The sequence below is a fragment of the Lupinus angustifolius genome, unplaced genomic scaffold (genome assembly GCF_001865875.1).
Source record: "Lupinus angustifolius cultivar Tanjil unplaced genomic scaffold, LupAngTanjil_v1.0 Scaffold_50_72, whole genome shotgun sequence".
Lineage (NCBI taxonomy): Eukaryota > Viridiplantae > Streptophyta > Magnoliopsida > Fabales > Fabaceae > Lupinus > Lupinus angustifolius.
In genome coordinates, this window is record NW_017722400.1 from 293 (window position 1) to 16,733 (window position 16,441).

General features: G+C 32.5%; 1 protein-coding gene across 1 annotated transcript; it reads right to left on the reverse strand.

The window, feature by feature from the left end:
* Positions 1–3,279: 3,279 nt before the first annotated feature.
* LOC109338974 (cyclin-D5-1-like) lies at positions 3,280–5,345 on the reverse strand. The gene is made up of 5 exons (XM_019576325.1): positions 4,811–5,345; positions 4,592–4,678; positions 4,205–4,496; positions 3,878–4,014; positions 3,280–3,783 (listed from the first exon to the last, which is right to left on the reverse strand). Exons 1-5 carry the CDS (start codon positions 5,048–5,050, stop codon positions 3,625–3,627), a joined length of 915 nt encoding a protein of 304 aa, XP_019431870.1. The 5' UTR covers positions 5,051–5,345; the 3' UTR covers positions 3,280–3,624.
* Positions 5,346–16,441: the final 11,096 nt, after the last annotated feature.

A 16,441-nucleotide genomic window follows, 5' to 3' on the forward strand; every position in this document is an offset into this window, starting at 1 on the left:
ATGTTGAAACAGTAGAAAAACACTCACGTTAATCGATTAAGCCATGGGGTTAATCGATTAATCAGTCTATTTTTAATACAAGATTAAATGGTAAACTACTTATATGATATATGCTCATGCAATACATGATTTCCAAAATATAATACATTTAATGCATAAAATCAATGTATATAAATGCACGGACCTACTTATCATATATTTCTAGATGATGTCTCATTTTAGTGGATTAATTACTTTATTAAGTCTTGTGAGACTCACACCTAGGTTTATCTAACTTAGACTCAATATCTATGGCAAGCATCTTAGACATCTAATAAGATAATAAAGAATTATGACATAAGTCTAATAAAACACCACTTGAGCCTTCGACATGTTGATTGTTGAACCATCTTCAAGCTTTAGCTAATTCCTTAGCTTCAGAATGGTGACAATAAATATAACATTGGAGAGTTTCTTCATAAATAAAGAACTTTCATTCAGAACATTGTATTTTGCAATTTTATAAAACCAAAGTATTTTTTGGTGTAAAATACTTGTAATGTCTTCTCAATGTTTATCATATTTCATATATAGATATATAATCTTCTGTTTTAAGAAAGAGTTTAATTGTTCTCTCTTTGTATTTAGATTGTCCCACTTATATATTGAAAACTTTATATTCTTGTTTGTGATTGTTTTCATCATGTCATTTTGAGAGTTTTTTAATATTAATTATTTAGTATTAGTTCCTATTTTCTCTTCACATTATTTTCATTAATCTGTCAGCCAACATTCTTATATAATTTAGTTGGATTGGGCATACTCCTATCATCAATGATTAGCTTTCTCTTTCGTTTCAAGCTTGGGAAAAGTAAAAACAATTGAAAATAATTAAACCCATATCATTAGTGGCACGCTGATACAAGACATTAATACAACTCCACGTAGAAGAACATGCTTATATGGTCTATTAAAAGACATTAAATTTGTATAACTAATTGGAATTTTTGTTTTTAAAGAGAATAACCCCATATAGTAGAGTAAGTTGATTTACTAAACAAGATAAAATTAGAAATGAATACAATTGAGATAAAATTAAAGTAATTTATATTATAAAAAAGATAATACAATTTTATCTATTTGGTTTGGACATGTGTAGAGGAAAATGTTAGAAGCTCTTGTAACAAGAGTAAATCTAATTCAATTGTTAAAGGAAGAGAAATGTCAAGAAAAGATTTAGAGGTTATTATTTTGTTGATGAACATAATTTATAATAGAGAATTATGATATTGTTCGATTCATATAATCAACATAACATAATAATAAAATAAATGTTTGATTATTGTTTTGTTTAAGATGCAAACTATTAATTTCCTTATAATTGATGAGTAAGATGTAAAGTAATCCTATCATAATACAATGATGTTTACATTTCATATGAAAGGTATTATTTTACTAATGTAACTATTTTGACCCCTGCCCCTCATTTTATTATTTATACATGGACAGCTAAAAAAATTCTTTTAATTTGTAATACAATGTAATTTATTCATAAAATCACTCCAACCAAGTCAAGTATTGGAATAAAATGAAGAATTTTTTAATTAAAAAATAACTTAAAAATTATGGTCGTTAAATACATTTTTTTGTCATGTGTCACAATCTCATTAAATTTAGAGAATCTTTCGACTACTATAGGAAATAAAAGTCGCGATCCTCTTCAATATTAGAGCGTCCAATATTGAACTCATACTCTGACATGCGTACCAAATATATATAAAAATGCAGATTTTTTTTATCATTTTTTAATTAAATTAATTATAAATTTGTCATAAATCTTGCATAATCAATAATGACTCTTGAATCTATAGAAGATCTCATTTCCAGAAATAAATGATCGACCATGACTCTTGAATCTTGTATTTGAGATTTTATTTCCCTGTTCATCATGTCATCCATATTGGCTTCTGATTAAGCCTGGAGATCAAAGTTTCGGATAATGCAAAATCGGTTTTTCAACTCATTGTGAACACATTGTGGATTACTTTGTATTGGATATTAAAATAAAATTGAAAAAAATGATGTCATGGTTTTCTCTTCTAATCTAGTAATTGTGAGAAGAAGTGGGAATCTGGAATGTTTAGTTATTTTAGGGTCAGTTTACTTGTTTCAGCTACATGGTACTAGAGAGTGAAAAGTTTGTGATGAGCAATTGAACTGGGCTTGATCTTGAGGTCTTAGATCTTGACGAGTATATTCTGCCTATTAACTGTTGGCTAGATTCAATTATGATTATGCATGATATGAGGACTCTTATAAGATATGATAGATTTTTTTTGGCAGATATAACTCAACTATTATAAGATATGATAGATTTTTCAGTCTCAATTGGGTATAACTCAAGCAAAATAGCTTCTAATTGGTATAAAAAAGTAAAAAACATTTGGGTCATCTAAAATCAAACTTTGTCAAGTTGGAAAGTAGGCCATAATGAATTCAGAGTATCATTTTTCGGCACTTCACCAATCAGCACCTTGAGAGAACCCTGTTCAGCAATTGTACCTTCTTTTTCCTTCAGATTTTGACAACAAATACCAATAATTTATGTCTGGACTTTAGGTTAACCATTTTAAGATTTCTAAGTTCAGATTGATTTTGTTCAAAGTAGTAAGCAAGTAGAACAATATATATTTGACTATGGACTTATAGTCATGTATGATGTATCACATTCATACGAGTTAGTTAAATCCTAAGTGTTATAACAGGCAAATGCCTTCTACTATTTGTATAGTAACATGTCAAATTTTGAAAAATTTACAAGTCATATATCTTTACTTGGACTTTTGGTAATATTTGTTCGTAATGTGTCTATATAAATCGAAGAGGCTGAGTGTATTCTCAACTAATAAGAACTAAACTTATTTGAGAAAAAAGATGTCAGGAAGAACAAACATGTAATTTTTTTTTTATAAATACCAAAGAATATTCTATCATTTTATTCCTACAAATACAAGACCAACTTTAAGATGCTAGGGAGTATAAAAGTGATGCACATTTAGCAAAAGAACAATCATTCACTTGCCATGTCTTTAAAAATTGACAAACATAGCAAATTTTAGCCATTGTACAGAAAATATCTATTGCATCAAAGCATAATCAACATAGAAATCCTCTTTATTTCACAAACAATGACTGGGTTTTCATGACCCATCAACACAGCAAACAAAAACCAACCCATCTACACACCAAACCAATAAAATTTGTAGGCAAAACAGTAGGGCCCATCTCAAAGGCAGTCCCAAACATTCAGACAAATTCAATCACATTTCATCTTTACAGAACTTTTGTGACGATATGCACTAACAAAGACCATATTTCCAATCACACCAACATAGGTTTTTTCCATCTAAGAGTGACAAAATCCGTTATCACGTTAAGGGTGAAAATAATAAGAAATAGAGTAAAGCAAAAACTTTGGCCTAACTGGTTGTTCATACAGCAACTTTCTAGACCAATATTTTTCTGTCTACTAACAATCAAATACCTTTTCTTTCATTCAAGTAAGACTATTATAAAAGGCAACAAAAAACACCACCTTTTAGAAAACAAAATTTTCACATTTTTGAAAACTCAATTTAGTTTTCATTAGGGGAGTTTCTTCCCATCACAACTTTCTTTATCATCATTGAATGTAAATCTTCTTCTCTTGGGTGATGATGGACTAGAAGAATGCACAAGCTTGTTTCTTCTAGTTTTCTCCTTGTATAATCCCTTAATTAGATTGTAGCATGCAAATATATCTTTCTGTGAAGAAAACAAAGAGGCCAAAGTTGATTTAGAGTAATCTAAAAATAAAAGTTATTGTGTAATTTAATGAAGGAAAAAATTTAGTAATCACATGATCAAGAAATGTATATTGATGAATTATTGAACTCATCTTCAACCCTATTGCTTCCATTGTCAATTGTTGATCTAATGCCACCAAAGTCGCAGTTGCTGCCATAACAGATGGTCTATGATCCATCAAATTGACCTCTGTGAAAGAAGAGATGTTGCATTAATACACAAAGTAGTGTGTTCTACTTATAAACTCGAGAGAAGTTATTCGAATCAGTTGTTCAAATCACATTTTTTGTAAAACTATTATGCCTCCGAGAAAATAGATTTAAAAGACGAATTATTTATAAAAAAACTTAGAGAATACAGTTCAATGCTCACAATTCACCTTTCATTAAGATGGAGATGGGTTCCATAGTCTTGGACAAAATATTACTTGGTGGGGGCTTGTTGCATAACTTTGTGGTGAAATAAGGAAGAAAATCTAAAGGAGTGACAATATTCATATTCCACTCCAATGTGCTCAGCACCAAAAGCTCCATTCTCTGAATCACCTTATTCTCAAAGCAGTGATTTTCTAATTGAAACTCTGATAACAATGGCACATGATACTCCTCCATCTTTGCAGCTAGAGAAATGCATGCAACAGAAAGTAACCAGATTGACCAATACTTACCATTCTGCAGAAAATTGTAGAATTAATCAGAACATTAGAACATTCATTACAATAATCAAGAGTGATCAATGTTTCCTTTGGCAGAAAATTTGAGCTTACATCAATGGACCGCTTCGAAAGGAATCGATCGAAGTATGTGACAGACAAATAAGCAGTCTGAAAGTGGAATCCCAATGTTGCTCTTGTCTTTGCTCATTTAATCAACAAGGATGAATAGAATGTTAAGTTAGAACAATAGAATTAAAATAACAATCTTAAGGTTGCATTTTCATTAATGAAGCTCATTCTACGTACAAGAAAATGGATTGTATGACTAACTTTGAGAATCCAATTGATAACATCTGCGCGGGCACATTTGATCCAATTCTCAAGCACATAAGATTCATCCTTCTTAAAACCAAAACTGATCTCTCTTTCAATCAAAATAGCTATATACTCATCCTCTGAAAAAACACCGTATTCATGCAATGGAATAAAAGGATACTCTTCATCTCCAAATGCACCTTCCAAGAATGTTACATTTTCTTGGCAAAGAAGGGTGGACATAGAATCATCCATTTTTTATCTTCAAAAAGAAGGAGGAAATAGTCTTAGTTTAATGTGATTTCAACAACTATATAGTGATAACAAGATTTATGCAGTGTACTATATGGTTGACCAGTATAGAACAGTGGAAACAATGAAGGAACAAGTGGTAACAGAAAAGGGTATATAGGAAAGGTGTGATTTAGATGAAATATGCATTTGTAGGAGTCACAAATTGAAAACAGTGATCACCTTGTGTTGGGTAATAAGGATTAGAATTTGGGTACAAATGTAGCTAGCTTTATAGTGTGTCTCTAATCTTATAGGTTTTAACTTTTAAGTGCTGTAACATTTGTAAAGCAGAATTTGCATATTATTTGTACACTTTTTTGTACAGGTAATCTCAGTGACATAACACATGAATGATGAAAGAACTCTATTGGTTTAGGTACTCTACTTTTTTTACAGTAGCTTTTGTACTAGTAAATCCAATTAGAACCGAGAACATCCATAATACAGCGGGGAAGCTCTCCCGATAGAGATTTTTTCATATACAAGACAAGAACTCCGGTTCCAGTTTATGGAAAATGAGACATTTATCATCGTATCAAAACTACACCATTATTTTGTACTACTAAAATATTCCTTCATTATTTGAATGTCACTCACATGAACCTTTAACCTTTTGGTCATCCTAAAAATTTAGCAAAATCTTACTCCAATTAAACTAACAGCTTTAGGCTTTACTGAGTTAGTGATATTTCAGCTTTGGAACTCTCATCTAATGAATTAATATTTGCGGGGTGCCAGCTGTGTGAGATATTAAATGCCATGAAACATAACATTCATAGTAGAAGAAAAGAATTTTAGATGATACAAGGCTAAAGTATCCTATCCACTTTGGTGCTAACTGTTATATTGCATTATCATTTAATTTAAATTATGAAACGATCGTAGAGCCCAACAATATTTTGGATTAGCCATTTCCTCGTGTACTTAAGTCATATGATAGTGTAAAAGTGGTTGTGAACATCATCAATAATTCTCCAAAAAATGCAATGGTCACAAAGTTAATTCTATGAAAGTTGGTCACAATGTTTCAAGGACTTATTTGATACTATTATTTTATTGCTCATTATCATTGCATCTTTGAGGATCAATATGAATTTTTGCTCATTGTTAATGTGATAATAAATAAATAATATGCGACAAATAGTCTCAAAGCGCTAGCACAATTAGTAGAATTATAAAACATAAATGACAGCATTCAAGTTCTACCCTCTAGAATTATGAGCATATATCATCCCACGAATTCAGTATTGGATAAAAATATTAATACATAGTACCGATTTTATTTGAAGGACCCAGATTTTTATTTTTTTTTTAAATTAAAAAATACAAAACCCTATAATTTATATCTGAGTTTTGTTAGTTGATAATAATTGTAGGTATGACTTTTTTATTGATATAACCAATAATATTTCTCACCTAATACATAACATATTAATCATTTTCTGGAGTTATATGATTGTCTTCTAACAAATCTTGATCTTAATAGTCAATATTTTCACGTTTGGCTTAATCTGATATCTATAAGTCCAATGGATTTTATACGGTTATATCAATACTTTGTTGGTGTAGAAATAAGAATTACATGTTCCAAAAAAATTCACGTTCTTATATCTTAAACCAATAACATTCCAATAAGTAACATACAAAAGTTATTATGTGATTTTATGTTTATTCTTTTTAATTATATATCAATTTTTCGTTAGATTGGAATACCATTGGACGCCTAAAATGAGATAAGTAATCCTCATTCGTTGTGTAATGTTTCAATTAATTAGTAATCAATCATCAGTTTATTAATTAGCAAATATATAACTAAAAGAATTTGAAATGCATTGTTTAAGGAATTTGAAAAAGTAATTTTATATTGGGAAATGATGTGATGGACTTATATTTTTCAGATTGATTTACCCAAGTTTCACTTTAAATAATGACTTTAGAGCATTTATTAATACAAAATGGTGGGAAGTATGATCTTTTAAGTTTAATGTGCCATACTGTGTTGGATAATATGCCTTTGTTGAAGGTAGTGTGCAACAGTATTTGTGATCACCATCCTTCACCCTTTAACATATGCAGGATTTTTAAGTGTCGAAGTATCTAATCGGTGTAGTGTATGAGACATAAACCATTTTGGAAGCATAATTTTTTATGAGAAACTACCCTTTAAGCTTGAATGGAACAATTATTCCCAACTTTAAATAGTCATTTTTGCCCCTATTAGTAGGGTTTGTTAAGTTATTATCCTTCCTTGTCTCTTTCCCAGTTAATTGGAGGTATAGTGAAATTATGAACACCCACATGCATTTTGTTCCTAGGCCGCAAGCATTGCAAAGAAAACGATAATTCAAGGTAGGGTTATTTTAATTTTAATTCAGTTAATATTCAAACAGCTAGGACCTTGTGATGTTATATGATAAGCTTTTTCTGCAATTACAGGCAATATAAAGTCTCTGCAATATTTAACGTGCTCTTATCTTTTTCTTTTGCGCGTGATAGAAATAAGTCCAATGAATGGTATGGATACTTTAGATTTTATGATGCGAGATAATCTCATGATGATGTGAATTTTTCACACAATTTTAAATTCCCAAAGCTACTTCATCCTAAAAAAAGTTATAACGAGCTATATATTCATACTACTAAAGATTACAAGGTTCATTTTTTTTTTGCATGTACCCAATACAATATTCCATTAAACTTGGGAATTAAGCATTTAAAAGTTTACTTCAAGTTTAAAAGGTACACATAATCAGTGTATCAAATTGCCGAGAACATCATGCAGCCGTAATATTGCGGTTGCGAAGACCGTTGTAACTGCATCGAACCGAACCGCAACAAGCCACATTGTAATCGCATCGGACTGTATTTTGACTGTATCAGACTGCAATGCAACCGTATTGATAATATTGGACCGCATTAATGTGAAAATTATGTTTTTACTCACAAAATAATTCACACCACAACGACTGTAATGACCGTAATTGCAATGACAACTACAATTGAAAACACACTCATAATACTTTTATATGCAGACATTCTTATTTTATTTGCGAGAGAATTAACATTGCCAGTGTTTGAGTGTTTATGCCGTGTCGTGTTCGATGTCCGCACTAGAGTTGATGTTTCACGGATTGGTAGGGCTTTCAAGTAAAATGATGAAATTGTAATTTATAATTATTTAGTCAATAGTGGTTACCTTGCTATTCCAATTTTCATCGAGGTTATGCTTAAATGGTATTCAGATTATATATATATAACAGCTAATGAAGTCTGAAAAAGATACCTACGCAACCTCGCTTTATCAACTTTGTGCGTTTTTACACTAGCAGAGAGTCCCATGGTTTTGAAGCAAGAGCACCTTTTATATATATATATATATATGTGTGTAGAATTGGAATAAATTGAACTTATTTACTTGTATATTTAAGGTATCTTGTCCAACTCAAGGAGTCGTATATAGTAGTTTATTCCTAGTCAAGGAATCACTGACACTTTAAGAGATGGTCATACTGGTGTTGGATATTCCTCAAACAAGTTGCATGCTCCAAATTTACCTACTACATTTGGTTATTATAATATTTCTTGAATTATTATACTAACTTGGGTGGGACATATATATAGTGCATGTCCACAATCACTGCATTAAATGTCATGTATTGATTTTTCCTTTTAAGATTATGTTAGAAATCACTGTATAGTAATGTAATGCTCATGGTATTAGGATTTGTGTTTAAATCTTAAACTTATAACATATATTGTTAGAATTTTGGTTTCTTCCTTCCCAAACTATCTTCTTCTTTTTTCTTCTTCATTCTTCTTTTCTTCTTTCTTTCCTTTCTTCCTTTCCTTTCCTTTCTGTTTGGGCCTAGTTTTTTTTTCTTCTGTCGGCCATTTCTTATTCTTTGGCCCTTTTCGTTTTTAGTTAGTTTATAGTTAAGTTAGTTAGGTTGTTATCTTTCATTTTCATCTTTAGTATAAAGGGTCTTCCCCTTTAGAAGATCAAGTCAATTTTCTTTTCTCTGTTTTTTCTCTTTGACTAATAAATAAAAGATTTTATTCATTCTTCTTCTTCCTTTATGCATTATTGTATCTTTGAGATGGTATCAGAGCAACAATTGCTCTAATTACCAACCTCCCTCTCCTTCCTCTTTTCATCTGTCACTCTGTATAAAGCAACAAGACAAATCCCTCTTTTTCTTTTCTCTGAGTTCTGCAAAACAATGGCAGACCACAACACAAATCCTTCAAACCCATATTTCCTGCACTACTCCAATGAAAGCCTAGCCGTTGTTCTCGTCACTCCATTATTGAATGGAAAAATTATTATGCTTGGGCTCGAGCTTTCAAGATGGTTATCGAATCAAAGAATAAGATGAAATTTATCGATGGAAGTCTAACCAAGTCATCACCAGATGATCCTCTTCACATTCCCTGGGTAAGGTGCAACAACATGATGCTCTCTTGGATTCAACATTCAATAGAAGGATCCATAGTCAAGTTGATCCTATGGATTGACAATGCTTCTCAAGTTCGGAAAGATCTAAAGGATAGGTATTCAAAAGGTGATATTTTCCATATAGTCAAGTTGCAGTTAGAATTCTACCATATGAATCAAGGAACTCAAACCATTTCTGAGTTCTTTACCCAACTAAAATCCATATGGGAAGAAATTGATAACTTTAGAGCACCAAGAACCTGTAAATGTCTCACACCATGTAGTTGTGGTGTTGTTGAATCAATGAAAAACTATAGGGATCAAGACTATGTGATAAGGCTCTTAATTGGCTTAAATGACCAATTTTCACAAGTAAGGTCTCAAATTATGTTAATGGAGCCCCTTCCTAATATCAATAAAGTGCTCTCCTTGCTGATACAACAAGAGGAGCAGTTTGACAATCCCGCCTTGTCCAATACAGAATTAGAAGGCCAAATCCTGTTAGCTAACTCTAGACAGGATTACCAACCCAGAAATTTCGGAAATCCTAGAGGAAGAGGTGTCCCTTTTAGTAGAGGGAGAGTTGGTAGATCCACCAATGGGATAGGTAGATCTCAGACTAATAGGTTCAGCACCCACTGTCAAAGAACCAACCATACTATTGATACATGTTTCTTGAAACATGGGTACCCTCCAGGCTTCCAATCTAACAGGTCCAGTAGAACAACCAACACTACTATGGGGTTTCCATTGGATAAAGTTGAAGATACTAATGTAGCAGCAAGAATCACTCCATCTACAAAGAACTACAATCACACCTTCACCTAAGAACAAGTTCAAGACCTGCTGGACATGTTGCATCAAGCAAAATCTGCAAAATCAAGTTAACAATAGTGCAAATAATACAAACTCTATCATCAATACAACAACCCAACTTTGTGACTCAGGAAATGCAAAAATTCAGTGGCTCCTTGATACTGGAGCCACAGATCACATCACTTATGATGTTGAGCAATTCCTTACATATGATACCATTACACCAATGATCATCAATTTGCCAAATGGTAGCAGGATATTCACTTCCATATCAGGAACTGTTAAAATATCTGATACCCTTACTCTAACCAATGTTCTATATGTTCCCCAATTTCATGTTAATTTGATTTCTATCAATAAGCTGATTCAAGATCTAAATTGCTACTTGATATTTACTAAGAGCCAATGTCTCATTTTGCAGAAGCATATCAAGAAGATGATTGATTCAGCTAGGATTCAGTAAGGATTATTCATTTTGCATACACATTATGCTTTCAAACCAAGTTTATCTGTTTTTTCAAACAATGTTAATACTGACTCTGTTCCATGGCACTTAAGGCTAGGCCATATATCTGACTCTGCTATGCATGTTATTAATAAACAATACCATGGTTTTATCAAGAATTTTAAGTTTTCAAAGCCTTGTGACATTTGTCATTATTCTAGGCAGAAGAAGCTTCCTTTCCCTTCAAGTACTTCTGAAACTACTAAGCCTTTCTAATTGCTTCATGCTGATATATGGGGTCCCTATGTTGTCCCCTCTCTTTTTTGCCACAAATTTTTCCTTACCTTGGTGGATGATTTTACTAGATTCACTTGGACCATTATGCTTAAGACTAAAGCTGAAGCTAGGCAATATAAAATCAACTTTGTGATTTACATCAATACTCATTTTAACATTAAATTACAAAGCCTTAGAAGTGATAATGGCATAGAGTTCTTAATGCATGATTATTTTGCTTCTAAGGGAATATTGCACCAAAGAACTTGTGTTGAAACCCCTCAACAGAATGGGATTGTTGAGAGAAAACATCAACACATCCTTAATGTTGCTAGAGCTTTATTCTTTCAGTCTCATATCCCTCCCAAGCTTTGGATTTTTGTTGTTCAACATCTTGTGCATTTAATCAATCGAATTCCTACTCATCTTCTTCACAATAAAGCTCCCTATCAACTTCTATTTAACAAACATCCATGTCTTGACCATATGAGTGTCTTTGGATGTTTAGCTTATGCTAACACCATCACTTCACATAGGACTAAATTTCAATCTAGATCCAAGAAAACTGTGTTTCTTGGTTATAAAGAGGGAACTAAAGGCTTTATCTTATACGACTTACACAATCACAACCTCTTCATATCTAGACATGTCCTTTTTTATGATAATTTATTTCCCTTTGCTGCTACAACCATAGAACCTGAACAATCCTTATGTAGAATTGCCCCTCAATCCACCACTGCTCAACACCATGATTCTGACCTCATTCCTTCAGATAATGCCAACATCCCTAATTCACTCTTATCCCATATACTACTCTACACTCCTTTAATACATTCCCTTAGAACTAGAAGACCACCTACACACCTTCAAGACTATCATTGTAATCTTGCAGAATCTATCCCTGCAACCACTACTTCTACCTCTACACTCATCTATCATTTGCATTCTGTTATTGACTATACTAATTTTTCTTCGAATTATAGGAATTTTTGTTGTGCCATCTCCTCTATCACAGAGCCTTCATCTTATAAACAGGCCTGCAATCTTCCTTGCTAGCAAGAAGCTATGCAACAGGAACTCACTGCTCTCACTCTCAACAACACATGGTCCTTAGCTCCCCTCCCAGAAGATAAATCAGCCATTGGTTGCAAATGGGTTTACAAAGTTAAATATCACGCTGATGGCACATTAGAAAGGTACAAAGCAAGGCTTGTAGCCAAAGGGTACAACCAACTTGAGGGGGTAGATTATTTTGACACCTTCTCTCCTATAGTCAAAATCACCACTATCCGTGTCATATTGGCTCTTGTAGTAGCTAAGTCATGGTTCCTAGAGCAATTGGACATCAACAATGCCTTCCTCCATGAAGATGTTTACATGACACCTCCATCAGGCCTGCTTCAACCTAATTCCAACTTAGTTTGCAAACTCCACAAATCCCTATATGGCCTTAAACAAGCCAATAGGGAATGGCATACCACCCTTTCCCCTAAACTGATATCAATAGGCTACACTCACTCACAAGCTGATCAAGCCTTATTTACCAAAGCTTCTTCATCTAGTTTCACTGCTATCCTCATCTATGTTGATGACCTTATCCTCACTGGCACCAACCTCACAGAAATCAACCATGTTAAGCACGTCTTGGACACTGCCTACAAAATAAAGGACTTGGGTTCCCTCAGATATTTCTTAGGTTTGGAAATAGCTCGATCCTCATCAAGGATCCACCTCAACTAGAGAAACTATGATCTTTCCCTTCTCTAAGACTCAGGTACCCTGGCCTCCAAACTTGCCAAAACACCATTTGACCCATCCATTAAACTCCAAATTGATAAAGGCATCCGCCTCACTGGTCCATCCTCTTATAGGAGACTTGTAGGCAGACTCATCTATCTAACAATCTCTAGACCTGACCTCTCCTATGTTGTCCAACAATTAAGCTTGTTTATATCTAAACCTCTGGACTCCATTATCAAGCAGCCTTGAGAGTTATGCACTACATCAAGTCTTCCCGTGCCCAAGGTCTCCTCTTTTCATCCACATCCAATCTCAAACTTTCAGCCTTCTCATACTCTGATTGGGCATCCTGCTTGGACACTCGAAAATCAATTACTGACTTTTGTGTCTTCCTTGGCTCTTTCATCAACTCTTGGAAAACCAAGAAACAAAACACAATAAGTAGATCATCTTCCGAGGCAGAGTACGGAGCCCTTGGGAGTGTTGTTTGTGAATTACAATGGCTTCATTATCTCTTCACCGACCTTCATATACCTCCATCCCTTCCTACATATGTTTTTTGTGACAATTGATCTGCAATTTACCTCGCTCACAATCCTATCTTTCATGAGAGTACTAAACACATAGAAATTTATTGACATGTTGTGTGTGAGAAGATTCAACGGGGCCTTGTTCATCTCCTACCTATCTCCACCTCAGAGCAACTTGTTGATGCATTCACCAAACCGCTGCCACCTAAAGCTTTCCACAAATTTATCAGCAAGCTGGGCCTCCACGATTTGCACCGTCCAGCTTGAGGGGGGGTGTTAGAATCTTGGTTTCTTCCTTCCCAAGCCATCTTCTTATTCTTCCTTCTTCTTTTCTTCTTTCTTTCTTTCTTTCCTTTCTTCCTTTCCTTTCTGTTTGGGCCTTATTTTTTTTTCTATTGGCCCTTTCCGTTTTTAGTTAGTTAGGTTGTTATCTTTCCTTTCCATCTTTAGTATAAAGGGCTTTCCCCTTTAGAAGATCAAGTCAATTTTCCTATCTCTGATTTTTCTCTTTGACTAATAAATAAAAGATCTTATTCATTCTTCTTCTTCCTTTATGCATTGTTGTATCTTTGAGATATATATTTATAATTAAATTTATTATGTGTTATATATTAAAGATTTTTAAGTATTTTTATCTTTACTAACAGTTTTTTTCCTGTAATAGTTATTTACAAGGTTCACATATCATATTCATTCATGTTTTTTTGCTACAATATTCATTCATGTTTAAACTTTAGCTAATGAGATTATGAGTATATATTATAAACTACTACATTGATTCCAGTGAAGTGATCCATGAAAGGTTTGACTACAATAATGGAGTGGAATCTGAATCTGCCAAGAGATAGCAAGAACATTTAAGGCTTTCTGCATTACTAATTTAGGTACTACGATAAATTAGACCATGGATATGACCATATACTTCATGATCACACGGATAATTATGAAAAATAAAAGCACTGAGTAGATCTACAAAGAAAATTAAGAAAGGGACAAAATTATAATTGATTGGTGACTTTATATGAGATGAAGTTATTTACACATCAACTTTCTTATTATTTATTATGATTGATATATAGAGGGTTAGAAGCAGTTATTTGGTAGAAAATATCTGTGTTTTTACTAATGTGCATCATCGTACAGATCCTTGAGAAAGAGTTTCAAGAAGACTAAAAAGTAGCTTCTGGTGAAAGAAGAAAAAGTAAAGGTTTTATTCTTCAAGAGTCTAAATGGAAGTTCGTGAAACAGTGAACATTTTCTTACCACAATCAAATTATTTTTATCTTAATTCAGTTATAAAAAGCAATATTATTTAGTTACGAAAGTAGAAATAGTTGATTCAGAGATAAAATAACACCCAAACTGGATGATGATATGTTTTTTATTTTTTTGGAAGAAGGATGGAAAGAGTGAATAGTTGGAATAATGATTCTCACTTATCTCATAATACTTTATTCTTATATTTTTATCTTTAGAAAAAAATGACTCCCCACAATATATATTCATGTTCAGTAATTGTAATCGGTGCCTAGTAGATTTACTAATTTCTGACACAGAAACGGGTTATACCCCACAGACGCTAACTCTCATGCCATATCTTTCTACAAAAGCTTCTATGCTTATTGATTTTACCTTGTAGTATTTTAGAGGGCAGAGAGAGTTTGAGAAATGGAGATCACATGTTTTCTTTTGTATCCTATTTTGTATTCGTATCTGATTAAAAATTATTATTTAATTAAAAAAAATTATAAAAATAAAAACTAATATTTTTATATTATTTTATGAAATTTAATTGATTAAAAATAGGATAACATAATTATTTTAAGAGTTTGGAACTCCGGATGTTTAACTATCTGTCCCTATCTTCTTCCTTTCTATTCAAAATTGCCACTCCCAAAACCCACTGGGCAGTGTGCTCACATGCCTATTTTACATGCAGTGATTAGCACTAAATTTTCCACATTCAACCATTCCACTCAAAAAATGCCTTGTATCAAAGAGTGCTTGTATTAGGAGAAGGATACTATGTGCTAAGAAAATTATGTTATCATGTATCAAACTAATCAAATTTTATAAAATAATATATAAATATTAATTTATGTTATTGTAAATTTTATTTTTAATCAAATAAATTTTTTTTCTATTAAACAAAGACAGCAAATGAGATAGATGATCCCCATCAGCTTTTATTACATGGGGAGCTTATCCTTTTTTACTTCCAACACCAATACAATACAAAGGCCTTCATATTTAAACTCGAATGTTTGTACCTTTTTTCTCATTAAAGATGAACTCTAGTTTAGTGAATAATTGGAGACTAATCAATTTTAAGAGTAGAGATAATAGAAGTTTTTCGCAACGATAAATTTTATGTATAATAAAAATCGAACACCTGGTCCTAATGTTTTTTACTCGTTACTAACAGTGTTGGACTACATTACATGTTTGTACGTTCTGAAACACCATACAGACAAAACACGTACTTGTGAGTTGTGACAAAAGCATAATTTCCAATGGCCTAGGGCATATATATTGAACACAGAAAAGAAAAATCTATTTAATTTGTTCTATGTGAATTGTGAGTTAGGTAGAACTCATCATTCGAACGTGGATCCATATCTATTGTTATACTAGTCAGCTTGATTGGGTTATTTGATGTAATTCAATGATAATATATGTGAATTATATTCCTCTTTTTCCATGTTTTCATCTAAAGATGAGCTTTGGATGTGAGAAATTATTTGTTACAAGTGTTTATTTATTTAACAGTCCTGTTAAGTGTGTTAACCTTCACAGCCAAAATTAGATGTCAATGTTTCTTTTTTCTTTCTAAATTAAGATATATTAGGAGTCTCAGCATACTTAACTCAATATGATACTTAAGCTATAAGGTTCTCCAACTAATAGACTAGACTTTTGGGTTGGACTCTTCTTATGTGTTTAAGTCCTAACATTATACCAAAACCAATCAGGCATCAAAAAGCTTTCTCTCGTTGTAGTGAGTAAATAACAAAAACAATGTATTTGCTACTTGATTTCATATAGAGATCTCGACCTACTAACTGTTAAGGTTATTTACACTTTTACACATGATTTTCTCAAAAGCAAAA